Consider the following 18,771-nt stretch of genomic DNA (forward strand, 5'->3'; position numbering starts at 1 on the left):
AAGACGGGGGGAAAACAGAAACCCCCCCTCCAATCCTGGCGTTCTCCTATGTCGCGTGCATGGTTGCGTGTTGCACAAAAAGATCGTATATACGGAAGATGAACACTCCAACTTACTTCCTTGACAGCTAGATCCACATTTTTCTTCTCGCCAATTCTCAATGGCTTCCTTGTTTTGCTCAGGAGTACAACAAAACTTTAACTGGCGATTTTTTACATTTGTTGTCTGCGCAGCCCCACCACACAACAGCTTTTAGCTATGTTTAATTCAAGGAAAATGACGCTGGTGTGTGGAAATGAACGGAGCTTTTCCCCCCCGTGATGGGCGTGGCCTATTTCATGCAGTGTCTCTATAGAGGAGAGCGTTTTGGCGCTGTTTTAATGTGTATTTGGTGACTTAATGGAGGTAGGCTAGCCTAGACGACCAGTCAATGTGCTAAGCTAACTAGAAGGAGGGGCGTGTTGCTACTTTTCCACTGCACGCACGGAAACGAGGAGGGCATGCATCTCCTCATCATACTATCGGGAATATGGCAAATAGGCCAATCTCCCAAAATGTTGGCGTTCATCGTTTTCTATTCTACTAGTGGACCCTTGGGAGTTGGACCCCCCCCCCCGTCCCCCGTCAATGATGATGTCATCAGTGATGATGGCAACAGATGATGCCATCATTGCTCGAGTGACATCACATCATTAGGTAATTAGGGGCAATCATTAGGTAAGGCAATGAATCAGCCCTAATGACCTAATTAGACTCGTTTAGGTCACACAGGTGCTCTTTACACTTCCTGAAAGATTCAGCCCGATCGTTTGTAAAATGGCATAGCTGTGTCCGAACAAAATGATGCTCACACAGACGGACAGTTCACATTCTTATTGTAGGATAGGATTCTAATCTAATCTAATTAGTTACTAGAATGTATCAAACTATCCTGCTTGACCCTTGTCTGGACTTGACTTCTCACTGAATGCGTTTACACGGACTTGAGTATCCCGGTTACTGTCGGGGTTTTGTCGGTCCCGTTTTTGTGTTTGCGCATGTAAACATCATATCCCGGTTTCAGAAACCTGGATAAGCCCTTATCCCGGTTTTGAGAAAGCCGGTTATGCGAGGTGGAGTACTCCGAAAGAACCCGGGATACTGCTGCATGTATATACACCTCATATCCTGCTTTCTGACCGCAGCAGACTACCTGCGCAGGCGCGGCTTCAGCCAAGTCTCACTTCTGGAGCGATCAGGAAATGGAGTTTTGCCGAGTTTTGTCTTTCGGTGATGAAAGAATGAAATGCTTGGCAGCTTAGATAGGAGAAAGCATCGAAATGCTGCCCTATTACAGACTACAGGACGAAGGTGTTGTGACTAAAATGAAAGCAAAAGCAGCGCGCTGCGCGCAAACGGGGACAGACCACCATGAAGACGGAATCCAAGGGAATCCCACGTCTTGGCCCAAAAAAGGTGAATGACGTCACGTCACACGCACCCAATATAAGCAAAAAAAAAATAATAATAATAATAATAATGACGCCGGTTTGTATTGTAAAGATCACAGGCGCCTGCACAAATAGCATGCAGTGATCAGTAACCGGGATACTAGTACTGATCATGTATACTTAAGCAATATATCACGAGAGCAAGTGTGTTGTGGTGAATATATCCCCCTGATCAGTTGTTATCCCACGAGGCCGCAGGCCGAGTGGGATAACAACTGAGCAGGGGGATATATTCCACAACACACGCTGCTCGAGTGCTATATTGCTTTTATAAAAGGGTTCCAAGTATAATAATATAATAATAATAACACTATAAGTCCGACTGGCATGGTATTCTGAGAGTCAGTTGAAACACTACTGTAAGGCGGGACCTCTAGCAAGAAGATAGACCTGCGGGTGATTTGATTGGATCGTTCTGGAGACTGAAGTCGACATTGGCCAATCCTGGCGCTTGCTGCGAACCTGAGAGCTTTTTGCAAAGTCCGACACCAGAGCCGTATGCCGACACCAAGTAACGTTACGTCTTATTTAGAGATGCGGGGTTAAGAGTGAGGGCGCGCGAGAGAGGGGTTAAGACATTAGCCCGCGTCTATTCTTGTACAAAACATAATTTTCTGCGAAGTATTAGTAAAGTTATAAGCGAAGATCGATTCACAAGGATCTGAAAGGTGTCTCCGCCATTTTGTTTTCAAAGCCTTTTAGTAAGAGAGTTGCGCCATCATGCGTCCATAATGACTCATTGACGCTTGGCTGAGAGCTTTCTGGAAACCCAGGCAGCTCGAGCGCAGCGTTGCATTCTCAGGGCTTGCCCGACACCAACTAACGTTACGGGGTTAAATGCGGAGTTAACAGCCTTTCTTTTGCAAAGAAGACATTAGCCCGCATCTATTCTTGTACAAAACATCATTTTCTGCGAAGTATTAGTAAAGTTATAAGCGAAGATCGATTCACAAGGATCTGACAGCTGTCTCCGCCATTTTTTTTTTCTACGTTGTCATTTGAGGTAAGCCTTATTATTACTCTCTTAGTAAGAGAGTTGCCATGGCAACCAATAACCCATGGCCATGGGTTATTGAACTCGGTTACTGGAATTATACAATGGCTGTGAACCAATCAGATTGCTTGATTTGAGAGAGCCATTTTATAAAGGGATATGAATAACCTGCTTTCTCTCTCTTCCATGTAAACGCCATATCCCCAATATGATCAAAACCAGGATAAGCCTCATAACCGGGATACTCAAGTCCATGTAAACGCAGTCACTGTCAGTGAACAGCATATATGGGGTATTAATGTGCCAGTCTGACCTGGGACAGCAGCTTCTTGAGCAGCTGGGCGATGGCTGGGTCTTCGGGGATGGGGCACTCTGGAATGGCTCCGGTGCGTTTCTTCTGCCTGAGCAGCAGGTGGCGGAAGAGGCTGGCGATGTCTTTGGAGCGCAGGGCGTAGTCAAAGATGGAGCGACTCACCGGCTCCTTCAGCACGCTCAGAAGCACCAGCTCCTTATCGATCTGAGAGACACACAGCAACACACACTGTCTGTCTGCTGAGCAAACTACACCCATATATCCACTATATAGCCGGTCGTCGGCAGACTACTATAGCAGTAGGGCCACCAAAGACTTTCTTAGTCAACTAATAGTCGTTAGTTCAAGCGATTACTCAATTATGGCTCATTTCCACCACATATAACAGCACAGTACAGCTCTACTCGACCTGGACTTACTCGTCTCTACTTGATATAGTCTCTGTTTCCATAGCAAGTTTACTCGCCTCCGCCCACACCTGGTCGTCATAGCGACCGCATATCTGCCCTCCGCCCATAGCCGAAGTAGGCTATAACGTATAATGTTAAAATTAAATCCATACACAGAACTTTTAAACTGTTTATGAAATACTGGTGCCTCTATATGACCTACAGTGTACATGGGCAAATGTGACAATTGGCCAGGAGAATGGATATCACTTTGTTGTTACTCAAACTCACATGCATGTGCTGCGCGGGGGACGGGACTTGCGCTACAGGGAGAAGGGAAGCCTCTACCCCGGCGGCAACTCACCAGGCAAGACCGCGGCTTCACTAAACCCCCGCCTCCGGCCTAGCGGAGCCAACTACAAAGGGCTTCCCGAGGAGCGGACTTTTTGTCTCTCAAAATAATTGAAAACCACCGTCATGTTAAAGCTGAACAAGGAGATCGATTTTATTTCACCAGAGCCGAAGGCAGCAACACAAAAGCCTGATGGAAATAACAGAAGAGAAGGTAAGCTAACTAAACTGGTATCCAGCATTGACAGTCAGTAGATACAGTAAACACAATTCTGCCTGACCAATCAGTCGTCTGCAGTGTTTCACGTCACCGTATGGTACCGGGGCCACAGCGCTGGAACCTCAACAAAGCAGGGACCAAAACTAGCACGACTCAACCCCGACTCAACCCGGGCTGTCCACGTTTTTGATCGGTGGAATGAGACAAAAAAGCGAGACGAGCTGGGCGGGGCCGCGCTGATACCAGCGGTGGAAATGGGCCATTAGTCGTCGCACGTCCTTGATTCCCAAGTAGATTGGACGAATGGCTGTCAAGATATGCTGCACACACGTGGGCAAGGACACACAGTTTTCTTGCTTGGTCCAGCTAGGTACCCAAGGTTGGCAACCCTGGTCTAAGAACTTTTCAACGATTAGGCACAGCTCCAGAATGGAGTTTAAGTCAGAGTTTTTTTCTTCCTGCGACTAACTGACTAATGAAAACTTGGATGATTAAGACTCTTCTCATCGACTAATAGGGGCCAGGTCTATATAGCAAGGTCACAAACTACTTATACAAACCAAGCAATTCAGCTACGAGATGAATCACAAAATGACCATAGAACACTTGACTCGGACCAAAACAAAAACAAGGACCCCAGCCCCGACCCCGGCAGACAAATGGATATTTCTCCACGTGGAGAACGTATAGAGAAGGTAAGCACTGCTTTCCATCTGCTTATTACCAAGATTATGATGATACAAAGTGGGCTTGAAAATGGGCAAAGCCTCCTTTTAAGACGGGGCATCAGTTTACCTGGATGATGGGCTGGGTGATGAAGGGGTTAAGGTGGGGCATCAGTTTACCTGGATGATGGGCTGGGTGATGAAGGGGTTAAGGTGGGGCATCAGTTTACCTGGATGATGGGCTGGGTGATGAAGGGGTTAAGGTGGGGCATCAGTTTGCAGTAGACGTCGGCCACGTTGAGGTGCTGAGCGACCACTGTGATGAAGCCCACCGCCCCGTAGCGGATCCACAGGTTAGGGTGGCACAGGAACGGAGCTACGGCAAGCCACAGGGGACAAATCATACAAGCCAGTCAATTAAGGATAACGTTGGGATGCTCCCTTTAACAATGTTAGAGAGAAAACACGTTTGACACACTGCTCACTGCCTCAACTGCTGAGGTGATGTTGGCTTCAAATTTTCTGAAACATAAAATCTGAAAATAACTTTTGAATAAACTAAGCTGAATTCCAAATGAAAAATGACAATATATCTGGGGCGGCCGGTGGCATAACTGGTAGATCTGACCACTAGAAGGCAACAGAAAGCAGAACACATTTGTGACTAATGCCAGAGATGGGAAGTAACAAAGTACAAATACTTTGTCACTGTACTTAAGTAGATTTTTCGGGTATCTGTACTTTATGGAGTATTTATTTTTCTGACTACTTTTTACTTCTATTCCCTACATTTTAACACAAGTATCTGTACTTTCTACTCCTTACATTTCCAAAACAAGGAGGTCTACAAAGGACAAACCTAGCAAAGTAGCATAAATGCTAGCAGCTAAGCTAACAGTACCTACTGAGAAATGTCACCGTTACCAGTCTCACTTAGACAGATCTTTCTGCTGCTGAAGGTCACATGTCCCACAATAGAGGGCCAATGTCACACCCCTCTTCTGGGTTAGGCATATGAACCTGTCACACCCCTCTTCTGGGTTAGGCATATGAACCATTGACTGTAGGTCAGTGATATGAACCTAGGGGATTTTCCATCCATTTTTCCATAGACATTTGGGAAAATGCTTACAAAAACAGTTTTATTTTGTCAAACCAAGCGATGCGGCTACGTTTAGAATCAGGAGAGACCATATAACATTTCACTCGAGAGAATAAATCAATAAATATGATTTTTTTTTTTTTTTATAATATCCCCCCCCGTCCCCCCCGATTTTTTATCCCATTTTTATCCCCCATTAGTGCTAATTTAATTTATTTATCCTGGTTGCTACTCCACCCTCTGCCGATCTGGGGAGAGCCGAAACTGGCTCCATGCTTCCTCCGAGACATGGGCAGTTAGCCAGCCGCTTCTTTTCACCTGACAGGGGAAGCTTCACCGGTAGGACATAGCACGTGGGAGGATCACGCTATTCCAACCAGTTCCCCTCCCTCTGAACAGGCGCCCTTAACGACCAGAGGAGGAACCACACTAGCAACCAGGATATTGCATGTTTTGGTGAAGGGGGTTCCTATATGAAGGAAACCCCCGGGAGGCATGGGGAGAACATGCAAACTCCACACAGAAAGGCCGCTTTTGACGACCCCACCCGGGCGGTGGGCACTCGAGGACATGCGGACGGGGACGGGCATTCCTTCAGCGCTCACAGCGTCCCAGGTGGGAATCGAACCCAGGACCTTCGAGCTTGTGAGGCGACAGCGCTTACCACTGCACCACCGTACCCCCCCATGTTTGTTGTTGTTAATGGTCCGAGTGAAATGTTATATGGTCTCTCCCGATTCTAAATATAGCTGAATCACTTTGTTTGAAGTAAACTATTTTTAGAAGCATTTTGCGAAACGTCTACAGAAAAATGGCTAGTGGTTAAAATAATAATAATAATGGTTTGTGACGTTGGTACTCTATGACAACAGGCAGGTAACAGCAAGTTGACTATTTGAACAAGTTGACTAGTTTAACACGTTTACTCGCTGACTTCATGGATTCCAGCATTAGGGTGATGTTGTTCACTTTGAAACAGCCCTACATACCGATGTCTTGGAGGAACTCGTAGATGTGTGGTTTCTGCAGGAGACCCAGCTGGCACATGCAGGTGAGAGCGTTCAGAGCTTTGTAGATGACAAACTCCTCAGCGTCACTCAGGCCCTGCTGCAGCAGAGGCTTCAGGATGGACGAGCTCTGCCAGCCTACGTAGGCCGCCACACCTGCATTACATTACATTACAGTCATTTAGCACATTTTAGCACCGCCACACCTGCATTACATTACATTACGTCATTTAGCACATTTTAGCACATTTTCTCAACAGTAGTGAAATCAACTGTGCAACACAGTCTATGACAGCTAAAGCTGTGTTCACACCGAGATATTTATTTTTCTCTCTGTCGCTCGATTCAACCCTTTGGAATCGCTCTGTCGCTGTGTTTAAATCGCTCGTCAACAGGCACAATAATTGACGGACATCTGGGGGCTATAACGTTATGCATTGTCATGATATTTGTCCACTACGAGCCACCGTAGTTGTTTACAAGCTAAGCCTATCAGCGTGCTCCTAACGCGAGCTCTATACCGGTAGTACAGACTTCACTTCATGTCAGCTGTCAGCCTGTCAATCAGCTGTCAATGCGGTTTGTTGCCACACAATAAACCAGCGGTTTGTTCCAAGCCAGTGTGATCCTTGACTCGCTCTCACACGGCAGCCAATCAGCGTTGAACAGCGAGCGACTGATGCCAGCGTAATTTCGCTCGAGTTGGGATATTTCATCTCGGGCGACGAGCGTATTTTCTCCCTGTCGCTCTGTCTCTGTCGCTCGGACGCCCAGCGATTTTTCTCCCAGGCGAATATACGCTCAATCGCTCGTTTGCATTGACTTTGTATGTAAACTCGATGCCAGCGAAAAACTTGAATAGGTCGGTGTAAACGCAGCTAAGACTGTTTGAAAGGAATACAGTAGCATTTGTAGAAAGTAGTTTGAGAGAAGGAATAATTAACATGAGGTTTTTTTTAGAAGAAGAAGAACAGGAAGAAAGATGTTAGTTCATGTTCATGTTAGCCTGCGCCACACAAACCTACAGAGGAGACAGGATTACTGCCAACTGTGCTTTTAGTGGGGCAGTAAAGCAGAACAATTTTGCAGTACAACTCTAATGCCTTTATACCCAAGGTTCCTCATTTCAGGGTTTTCTCGCCCAAGGTGCAGCGTTCGATTTTGCCTAAAACTACTAAACTAAACTACTAAAATTGACGATTTTTTCTCTCAAAACTCGATTTTGTCATATTATTATACTTCCTAAACTTTTTTTGCTCTGCAGAGCTCTTTTTTCCCTTTTTCCCCACAAGAGACAATTTACGCTTTTACTCTGAAGGCAGAACAACCCACCTTCCTGTTTTAGCTTACCGCTGCTATGCCTAACTTCCCTGGCTGTTGCTTGCTAATCTGTAGTCACTTGACACTGGTGGTTTTGATCGAGCACTCGGTGCTCTGTTGGAGGGATACTCTTGGTTCGATGACTCTTGCCTGTAGCGTGTGCCTCCGTGACATCATTATATTAGCAGTGTCTAAGCGACCACCCGTGCTCAGAGTTATATCTGTACTAGAATAACACAAAGTCACAACAGGTATGCCGGGAACTGCGATAGCAGTTAGGGGGAAATTCAGCCACAGGGTGAGTCAGCTGAGGCTGCTAACTTACAGCCATGAAGCAGCAGAAGCAGAATCTATCAGTACTCGGTGGCCTCACGTGTTGTTTTGTTGTTATGTGAACTATGAAGGCAACATTTAATCGTCCGGTGATAACGTCTGTGTTTGTGTGCGTGTGTGTGTTGTGGCAATCATTATCTGGTAGGCTACAGCCCGCAGTGCAACACGCTGCGCTCAGTGCTCACACTCTGTGCTTTTTGGAGGTGTTGAAATAAGTCCATTGCGCTGCTGTCTTTAGCCAGTATCACAGCCTCTAGGGAGACTTTACAGCGGGGAGAATGGACAAGTAGCAGCAGGCGTACATGAGAGAGAGCCCCCCCCCCCCCCCGTAACGTAATTACCCTAGTTAACACGTTCAGTGCCAGCGACGCCATATGGCGTCATTAGAAATTTACCGTACAGTGCCAGCGACGCCAAATGGCGTCATAACTCCAAATTGTTTTTTTGACGGGGGGGTGTCGATCTAAGCTTCTTACGTCGCCTCTAACAATATTGTAGCTATTGGAGGTCGATAACCTATTTTACAAACCCATTAGGTGGCGACAGCACTCTCCTGATCAGAGAAAAAGGAGCCAAACACACAGAAATAGTCACTGGGGAAAATGAGGAAATCGCATCGCATCCGTCCGTATGCATCGACGTGCCTCCATAAACGAGCACAACGCCAGCTGTGCCCCCAGCAGCAGCATCCGCTGTCACAACTGAGCACTTCCATGTACGCTGCAACAGCACATTCACATAATCAGCATTATTATTCCGAACTGGAAGCATGCCAGCCCGTGACAAACACACGCGGAACCAAAAAGCTGAATGTCGCGCACCATTCACTGTGTGTGCGCAGCAAACTCAGCAGAGACTGAGAGCCACCAGACACATAAGACACACCCAGGAGGCGTGTGCAGTTGAGGGGGGGGGGGGGGGGGGGGAGCACGCAGAGCAGCAGAGCAGCATACACTTCACCCAGACAGACCCAGACATCAGAAAATTAGCTTCAGAGTCAGTGATGTGCTTGAAATGTTTAATTTCACAAAAGGCTCATTATCTCAGCTCGTAGAAAAAAAGGGATGTTTTTGCTTCAATCAAGCTATCTTCTCCGGCTCATAACTAAAGAACGGAAAATGGGATCAATAAACTTTTTTTTGCAGGTGATAGAAGAGAGTCTCATCGTTATTTGTGCGTGTTCAGTGTTTACATAGTAATTATTAAAAAAATTATATGACTGTTTTAACTCATTAAGTGCCATAGACGACCTAACTCGTCTTACATAATCCAGCGCTTAAGTGCCAAGGACGAGCTAACTCGTCTTACATAAACATTTTTTTTTTTTGACGGTGGGACATCAATCAACCCCTTTTACATCTTCGAGATAACTATTTGGAGCAAGAGCATGTGTGTAATCTATTTTACCGACCACTAAGTGGCGACAGAGACAGAGAGAAGCCACAGCCACGGGACCCAAAAGCCACGGGACCAAAAGCAGCCGCCTCCCGCGGAAATGGCTTGGCGATTTTACAGTCAGCAGCCCGGAGACACACACACAGAACGGACAGAGATCCCTTCCCCCCAGAGCCGCGGAGCAACGCGCGAACACACACACACACACACACACACACACACACACACACCGCGGGAGCAAGCCATTCAAGGAAATGGCGACGCGATTTTACAGTAATCCATTTCAGACTCGTCTTGCCCGACAGGCAGACAGGCAGGCAGGCAGCAGCAACGCGCTTCTGACACGCCCGCTGTTAGAGCCAGGAGGAAGGAGGAGAAGACACACGGAGGGAGGAGTTTGAATGAGAGGGGTGTTTCCTGTTGTTATGGAGGAAATTACTGTTCAAAACTATTGTTTAGAATGTCTGACGGTCTTACTGATGCCAAAAATGAATGGTTAAAGTGACTGTTTCACAAAAAGCCATTTATCTCTGAATAAATTTCCAGACGCTGAAACCATGCTGTACTCAACGGCTAATATCTACATAACTACTAACTCTGCAAACTAACTATTTTAGACAGAGAAAGCACACATTCTATTAGTTATTTTTAGATGATTGGTGTTCATGAATTCTTAACAGAAAAGAATCCTCGGCTGTTCTAAAATGAGCCAGAATCGTCAAAAACACCCCTGGCACAACTTACCTACAGGAATGAAAACATGGCTGGCACTCAATGTGTTAAAATGCATTGCGGCCTATGTGGCACAGCAAGCAACCTTTTGCCCAAGGGCCGTGGCACTCAAAGTGTTAAAGTGTAAATCGATTTTACGATTTTCATTTTTTTAACATCGTCCTAACTAATTAATTCGATTACGATTCAAAATCGATGTATCTAGTGCAGCGGCTTCAAATTTGTTATGCATTGTTATTTTAATGCAGCTTTATAAACTATAAAAGTAACGTTAACGTCATAACCCAAACAATTTAAGACCTGGCAAAATCGTATTTAAAACATCTTACATAGTAAATAGTCGAATTTTGGTATTTTTCAACCTACTATTTTTTTTTATTTTTTATTAATGAAGTAATATGAAATTTTTGAAATTGGTGCAGTATTGACCAAGATGACTTCAGTTCAGTCACTTTTCACACATGCCCCTACTAGGGGTGGTGCCGATACCACTACATCTGCCATGAGACGATTTCAATACGATTTGATTCAGGGGGGCTGCGATCGATATTAGACGATATGTGTTAATTAATTTATATCAGAGAGGAGCGAATATCCTCTCCCTCTTTTTCTTGCTGCAATGGCTCTTTCATTGTTTGTATGTGGAAAGAGGTGCGCTTGGGGAGAAATGGTGACAGACGTGGCGTTGAATTACAAAATAAAATAATAGAAATAATGTTTATTTCTTATGGCGTCATGGCGATTTGTATCAGTGCTGTTCATCGATGCTATTTGTTCGTTGATCATTGAATCGATGCATCGACGCAGATCATTGGCATTCTGGGGATGCCCAGAAACTGTCCAGAAACTGCTTGAGGGTTCAAATCAAGATTGAAAATCAAAAATCATTCCGGAACTGACACCCGGTCCTAGTAAAGGCGTTGAAAGACTTGTGGAGAGCGTCCTTACCCACGATGCTGTCGAAGAAGAAAGACTTGTGGAGAGCGTCCTTACCCACGATGCTGTCGAAGAAGAAAGACTTGTGGAGAGCGTCCTTACCCACGATGCTGTCGAAGAAGGCCCCCCGGAGGTGCCAGTCGTTCTTGTCGTTGAGGAAGGTGATCATGTGAGACAGCAGCACGTCGTTGGCTTTTTGCCGGCCGAAGAACACGCAGAGCCGCGTGATGCCGTTCTCCATCAGAGACTGCTTCACGATGTTCTCTGAGTCACTCAGGAGGGTGACCACCTTCTGCTGCACCATCTCATGCAGCGCCTGCAGCTCTGAGGAGGAGAAACACACAGACAGCTCGTCACCAGAGCTCTCTCTGAGGAGGACACCACACGCAGAACACACAGACAGCTCGTCACCAGAGCTCTCTCTGAGGAGGAGACCACACAGCAAAACACACAGACAGCTCATCACCAGAGCTCTCTCTGAGGAGGACACCACACGCAAAACACACAGACAGCTCGTCACCAGAGCTCTCTCTGAGGAGGACACCACACGCAAAACAGACAGACAGCTCGTCACCAGAGCTCTCTCTGAGGAGGACACCACATGCAAAACACACAGACAGCTCGTCACCAGAGCTCTCTCTGAGGAGGACACCACACGCAAAACAGACAGACAGCTCGTCACCAGAGCTCTCTCTGAGGAGGACACCACATGCAAAACACACAGACAGCTCGTCACCAGAGCTCTCTCTGAGGAGGACACCACACGCAAAACACACAGACAGCTCATCACCAGAGCTCTCTCTGAGGAGGACACCACACGCAAAACACACAGACAGCTCGTCACCAGAGCTCTCTCTGAGGAGGAGACACCACACGCAAAACACACAGACAGCTCATCACCAGAGCTCTCTCTGAGGAGGACACCACACGCAAAACACACAGACAGCTCGTCACCAGAGCTCTCTCTGAGGAGGAGACACCACGCAAAACACACAGACAGCTGGTCACCAGAGCTCTCTCTGAAGAGGAGACACCACACGCAAAACACACAGACAGCTCGTCACCAGAGCTCTCTCTGAGGAGGACACCACACGCAAAACACACAGACAGCTTATCACCAGAGCTCTCTCTGAGGAGGAGTAGGGATGTCAATTTTCGGTTAATTTCACTTTCGATTAACCGACGCTAATAATCGATGAACCTATCGGTTAATTCAGAATTTTTTAATATTAAAAAAAAAAAAAAAAAAAAAAAAATTTTTTTGTCTATTTACTCAATGAGCTCATGCCCAAACAAGGCGTGTCTATTTAGATGCTGAAATGTTAATGCTTTTTGTGTTAGAAATTCTAACACAAAAAGCATTAACAAGCATTAACAAAAAGCATCAACATTTCAACACAAATTCTTTTTGTGTTAGAATTTCTAACACAAAAAGCATTAACATTTCAGCATCTAAATAGACACGCCTTGTTTGGGCATGAGCTCATTGAGTAAATAGACCAAAAAAAAAAAAAAAAATTTTTTTTTTTTTAATATTAACTGATAGACCGACAGCAATAACCGAACAACGACGTTAGCGACGGTTAATCGATTAACGGTTAACCGTTGACATCCCTAGGAGACACCACGCAAAACACACAGACAGCTCGTCACCAGAGCTCTCTCTGAGGAGGACACCACACGCAAAACACACAGACAGCTCGTCACCAGAGCTCTCTCTGAGGAGGAGACACCACACGCAAAACACACAGACAGCTCATCACCAGAGCTCTCTCTGAGGAGGAGACACCACGCAAAACACACAGACAGCTCGTCACCAGAGCTCTCTCTGAGGAGGAGACACCACACGCAAAACACACAGACAGCTTATCACCAGAGCTCTCTCTGAGGAGGAGACACCACACGCAAAACACACAGACAGCTCGTCACCAGAGCTCTCTCTGAGGAGGACACCACACGCAAAACACACAGACAGCTCGTCACCAGAGCTCTCTCTGAGGAGGAGACACCACACGCAAAACACACAGACAGCTCGTCACCAGAGCTCTCTCTGAGGAGGACACCACACGCAAAACACAGACAGCTCGTCACCAGAGCTCTCTCTGAGGAGGACACCACACGCAAAACACACAGACAGCTCGTCACCAGAGCTCTCTCTGAGGAGACACCACACGCAAAACACACAGACAGCTCGTCACCAGAGCTCTCTCTGAGGAGGACACCACACGCAAAACACACAGACAGCTCATCACCAGAGCTCTCTCTGAGGAGGAGACACCACACAGCAGAACACACAGACAGCTCATCACCAGAGCTCTCTCTGAGGAGGACACCACACGCAGAACACACAGACAGCTCATCACCAGAGCTCTCTCTGAGGAGGAGACACCACGCAAAACACACAGACAGCTCGTCACCAGAGCTCTCTCTGAGGAGGAGACACCACACGCAAAACACACAGACAGCTCGTCACCAGAGCTCTCTCTGAGGAGGAGACACCACACGCAAAACACACAGACAGCTCGTCACCAGAGCTCTCTCTGAGGAGGACACACCACACAGCAAAACACACAGACAGCTCGTCACCAGAGCTCTCTCTGAGGAGGAGACACCACACGCAGAACACACAGACAGCTCGTCACCAGAGCTATCGGACTTGTGACTCAACTTGGACTGGAGCATTCATGCATTCGGACTGGGAAGTTGGAGACTTCTTTGGTGACTCCGACTAGGACTCGGGGACTGGGGAGTTGAGTTGAGACTCGACTTCAAGATGTAGTGACTTGATGACAACACTGTCAACAATACTATACTGTGCATAGAGACACGGCGGAGCGCGTCGTCATTCAGAAACCACGCCCAAAACGGGGGGGAAACACAAACTCCCGTCCAATCCTGGCGTTCTCCTATGTCGTGTGCATGGTCGGGTCTTGCACAAAAAGATCGTATATACGGAAGATGAACACTCCCAACTCACTTCATTGACAGCAACATCCACATTTTTCTTCTCGCCAATTCTCAATGGCTTCCTTGTTTTGCTCAGGAGTACAACAAAACTTTAACTGGCGATTTTTTACATTTGTTGTCTGCGCAGCCCCACCACACAACAGCTTTTAGCTATGTTTAATTCAAGGAAAATGACGCTGGTGTGTGGAGATGAACGGAGCTTTTCCCCCGTGATGGGCATGGCCTATTTCATGCAGTGTCTCTATAGAGAGCCGCAGGGATGACGTATTTTTGTAGTCAGAACGCGGAAGTCCCGGACTTCGTGGTTCTTCACTGTTTCTGTCTATGGGATTTTTGAATGGGTTTTTGCCGCGATGCTTCAAATAAGGTCTCTGGGCAATGCAAGATTAATCCAACGCGAACCAGAGTTCAGTCGGATAATCTTCACACATGAGGACGACTTTCATGAGTTTTGTAGCGTAAATGCGAGCCCTAGAAGTAAAAAGCTCGTGCTAAGCTAATCCAGAACTACACACAGTGTCGCATAGGCTTCCACGTCACGTCACCACTCAACCTGGACTGTTGTTGATGTGTGCGATGCTGTGCACTGATTACCCGGGCTGAACGGGCTGAACCAGGTGAGGGAAAGAGAATTTCCATGTTCGTCCTTTGAAGTTATGACGTTATTGACGTATATATCCACATCGACTCAACAGTGTAGTCTCATTTAGCCGTTTGCTACCTAGCCGCCCTTTTAACGGCACGTAAAAGCTTCAAAACTCATAAAAGTGGTCCTCATGTGTGAAGATGATATTACTAAACACTGGTTCGTGTTTGATTAAGCCAGCGTTGCCCAGAGAGATTATTAGAAGCATCGCGCCAAAAGCCCATTCAAAAATCCCATAGGCGAAAACAGTGAAGAACCAGGAGTGTTAGCATCGATGATTTCCGGACTCGTTCCTGCGGCTCTCTATAGGGCAGCATGATTATGGAGTCTATGTGGTACCTGAGTCGTAGTTGTCGTTGGGGTGCAGTGTTTCCTCCACGTCCTCTCCGCTCCCGTCCTGCTCTGTGTTCACGTTGTTCTCCTGGACCAGCTCCAGGAAGCGCAGGGCGGTCTCTGCCAGGTGGGCGATGTTCTCTACACATCCACACACACATCCCACACACATCCACAGAGGAACACACACCACACACACACATCCACAGAGGAACACACACCACACACACACATCCACAGAGGAACACACACAATCAGACTGGACCTGTACAGTATAGAGCAGAGGTTCTCAAATGTTTTTCAGCCAAGGACCCCTTACAAGATAGAAAATATACCGGGGACCCCCTCATTCTGATTTGTGATTTTGGGCTAAGCTTAATTGTTTCCACGGTAACGTGCTTGACTTTTAATTTGATAGGTTTGTTATTAGAATGTAATCCATGAACCATTTTAGATTTAAAGCATAAACTATTTTCGTTGAACTATGAAGATTTTGCAAAAAAAACGCCCCCAGCCAGGCTGAGCCAGCTAAACCAGCGTCTATGACGAGACGTGGCCTCAACCTATTGGTAAGTAGCAAATAGGGCTAGGGTTAGGGGTGGGTTCAAAAAATCGATTCTCCGATTTTTATTTTAATCCTCGATTATCGATTCATATGTTCAGAGATCGTTTTTTTTTTTTTTATTATTTTTTTTTTTTTTTTAATAAACAGGCTAAAATATTATGCTGTGTGTGGTAGTTGAAACATAGTTGGGAACAGTCATGTAATTCAGGGTACAGCTCAAAAAACACGTTTTGGTATCACTAACCAAATCAATATTGAAATTGATCGAATCGGAATCGAATCGAATCGAAAATTAATCGATTCGCAACCTTGTGAATCGGAATCGAATCGATTCTTGAAATTTGAACCAATACCCATCTCTAGCTAGGGTATCCCTTTTAAAGGCCATGGCACACCAATCTAACATTCTACAACAAACACAGACAAACCCAGATGTTTGTGTGGTGTGCCATGGCTGCCTGTCCTTGTTTGGAGATGTTTGGTCAGATTCAACATGTTCAAACCTTCTTTGTCTGTGTTTAGCCCATGGCACACCGATCAAACATTATCCAACAACTGCCAACAGCAGTTGTTGGATAATGATTGATGGGTGTGTGCCATGTGCTTAAAAATGACGAGATATGATTTTTCGTCCGTATCGCTCCCATATGGCCCTCCTCCCACTGACCTGCGTAGGCCAGCCTGACGATAGTGGCGTCGTCCTGGGCGAGGTGAGCGATCCCAGGCAGGATGTACTCTGGGTAGATGTTGACATCGTTCCTCGGCACCTCCTTCACCAGCGCCAGCAGCTTGGCCAGTGTGCGCACAGCCTGAGTGTAGAGATGTACCATATCATATCGTTATCCATGTTAGGGATGGGCATTTCTAGCAAAAACACTATTCGAAATTCGCTGGCCAAAGTCGACTTTTAATCGAAATTCGAAAATAAAAATTGAATGTAAAAAATTTTTTTAAATGTAATTTTTTTTTTTTTTTTTTTTTTTTTAGTGAAATGTTGCATTGTCTCCCCTGATTCTAAGTATAGTCGAATCGCTTGGTTTGAGCAAGTAAAACTATTTTTATAAGCATTTTAAGCAAGGTTTATGGAAAAATGAATGGCGGATGAAATCCCATGAAGAGGGAGAGGTTGCTTATAAAAATTGTTTTACTTGCTCAAACCAAGCGATTCAACTATACTTAGAATCAGGGGAGACAATGCAACATTTCAAAAAATATATATATATATCGTATCGTTATCCATATATAATTATCACAGCCTGAGTGTAGAGATGTACCATATCGTATCGTTATCCATATATCATTATCACAGCCTGAGTGTAGAGATGTACCATATCGTATCGTTATCCATACATCATTATCACAGCCTGAGTGTAGAGATGTACCATATCGTATCGTTATCCATATATCATTATCACAGCCTGAGTGTAGAGATGTATCATATCGTATCATTATCCATATATCATTATCACAGCCTGAGTGTAGAGATGTACCATATCGTATCATTATCCATATATAATTATCACAGCCTGAGTGTAGAGATGTACCATATCGTATCATTATCCATATATCATTATCACAGCCTGAGTGTAGAGATGTACCATATCGTATCATTATCCATATATCATTATCACAGCCTGAGTGTAGAGATGTACCATATCGTATCATTATCCATATATCATTATCACAGCCTGAGCGTAGAGATGTAGCATATCGTATCATTATCCATATATCATTATCACAGCCTGAGTGTAGAGATGTACCATATCGTATCATTATCCATATATCATTATCACAGCCTGAGTGTAGAGATGTAGCATATCGTATCATTATCCATATATCATTATCACAGCCTGAGTGTAGAGATGTACCATATCATATCATTATCCATATATCATTATCACAGCCTGAGCGTAGAGATGTGCCATATCATATCGTTATCCATATATCATTATCACAGCCTGAGTGTAGAGATGTGCCATATCATATCGTTATCCATATATCATTATCACAGCCTGAGCGTAGAGATGTACCATATCATATCATTATCCATATATCATTATCACAGCCTGAGTGTAGAGATGTATCATATCGTATCATTATCCATATATCATTATCACAGCCTGAGTGTAGAGATGTACCATATCGTATCATTATCCATATATAATTATCACAGCCTGAGTGTAGAGATGTACCATATCGTATCATTATCCATATATCATTATCACAGCCTGAGTGTAGAGATGTACCATATCGTATCATTATCCATATATCATTATCACAGCCTGAGTGTAGAGATGTACCATATCGTATCATTATCCATATATCATTATCACAGCCTGAGTGTAGAGATGTACCATATCGTATCGTTATCCATATATCATTATCACAGCCTGAGCGTAGAGATGTAGCATATCGTATCATTATCCATATATCATTATCACAGCCTGAGTGTAGAGATGTACCATATCGTATCATTATCCATATATCATTATCACAGCCTGAGCGTAGAGATGTACCATATCGTATCATTATCCATATATCATTATCACAGCCTGAGTGTAGAGATGTACCATATCATATCATTATCCATATATCATTATCACAGCCTGAGCGTAGAGATGTACCATATCGTATCATTATCCATATATCATTATCACAGCCTGAGTGTAGAGATGTACCATATCGTATCATTATCCATATATCATTATCACAGCCTGAGTGTAGAGATGTACCATATCGTATCATTATCCATATATCATTATCACAGCCTGAGCGTAGAGATGTACCATATCGTATCATTATCCATATATCATTATCACAGCCTGAGCGTAGAGATGTACCGTATCGTATCGTTATCCATATATCATTATCACAGCCTGAGTGTAGAGATGTACCATATCGTATCATTATCCATATATCATTATCACAGCCTGAGTGTAGAGATGTATCATATCGTATCGTTATCCATATATCATTATCACAGCCTGAGTGTAGAGATGTACCATATCGTATC

General features: G+C 45.1%; 1 protein-coding gene across 1 annotated transcript in view; it reads right to left on the bottom strand.

Moving 5' to 3' along the window:
* LOC310799893 (phosphoinositide 3-kinase regulatory subunit 4-like) overlaps positions 1-18,771 on the bottom strand; it is an 82,647-nt gene that overhangs the window by 41,326 nt on the left and 22,550 nt on the right. Inside the window, exons 8-13 of the mRNA XM_083662501.1 lie at positions 16,426-16,567; positions 15,200-15,334; positions 11,350-11,571; positions 6,514-6,687; positions 4,653-4,798; positions 2,798-3,001 (exon numbers count right to left, since the gene is read on the bottom strand). Of these exons, the coding sequence (XP_083518627.1) occupies positions 2,798-3,001; positions 4,653-4,798; positions 6,514-6,687; positions 11,350-11,571; positions 15,200-15,334; positions 16,426-16,567 (1,023 nt within the window). The remainder of the gene's footprint in view (positions 1-2,797; positions 3,002-4,652; positions 4,799-6,513; positions 6,688-11,349; positions 11,572-15,199; positions 15,335-16,425; positions 16,568-18,771) is intronic.

Source organism: Poromitra crassiceps, assembly GCF_964638095.1.
Source record: "Poromitra crassiceps genome assembly, chromosome: 29".
NCBI lineage: Eukaryota > Metazoa > Chordata > Actinopteri > Beryciformes > Melamphaidae > Poromitra > Poromitra crassiceps.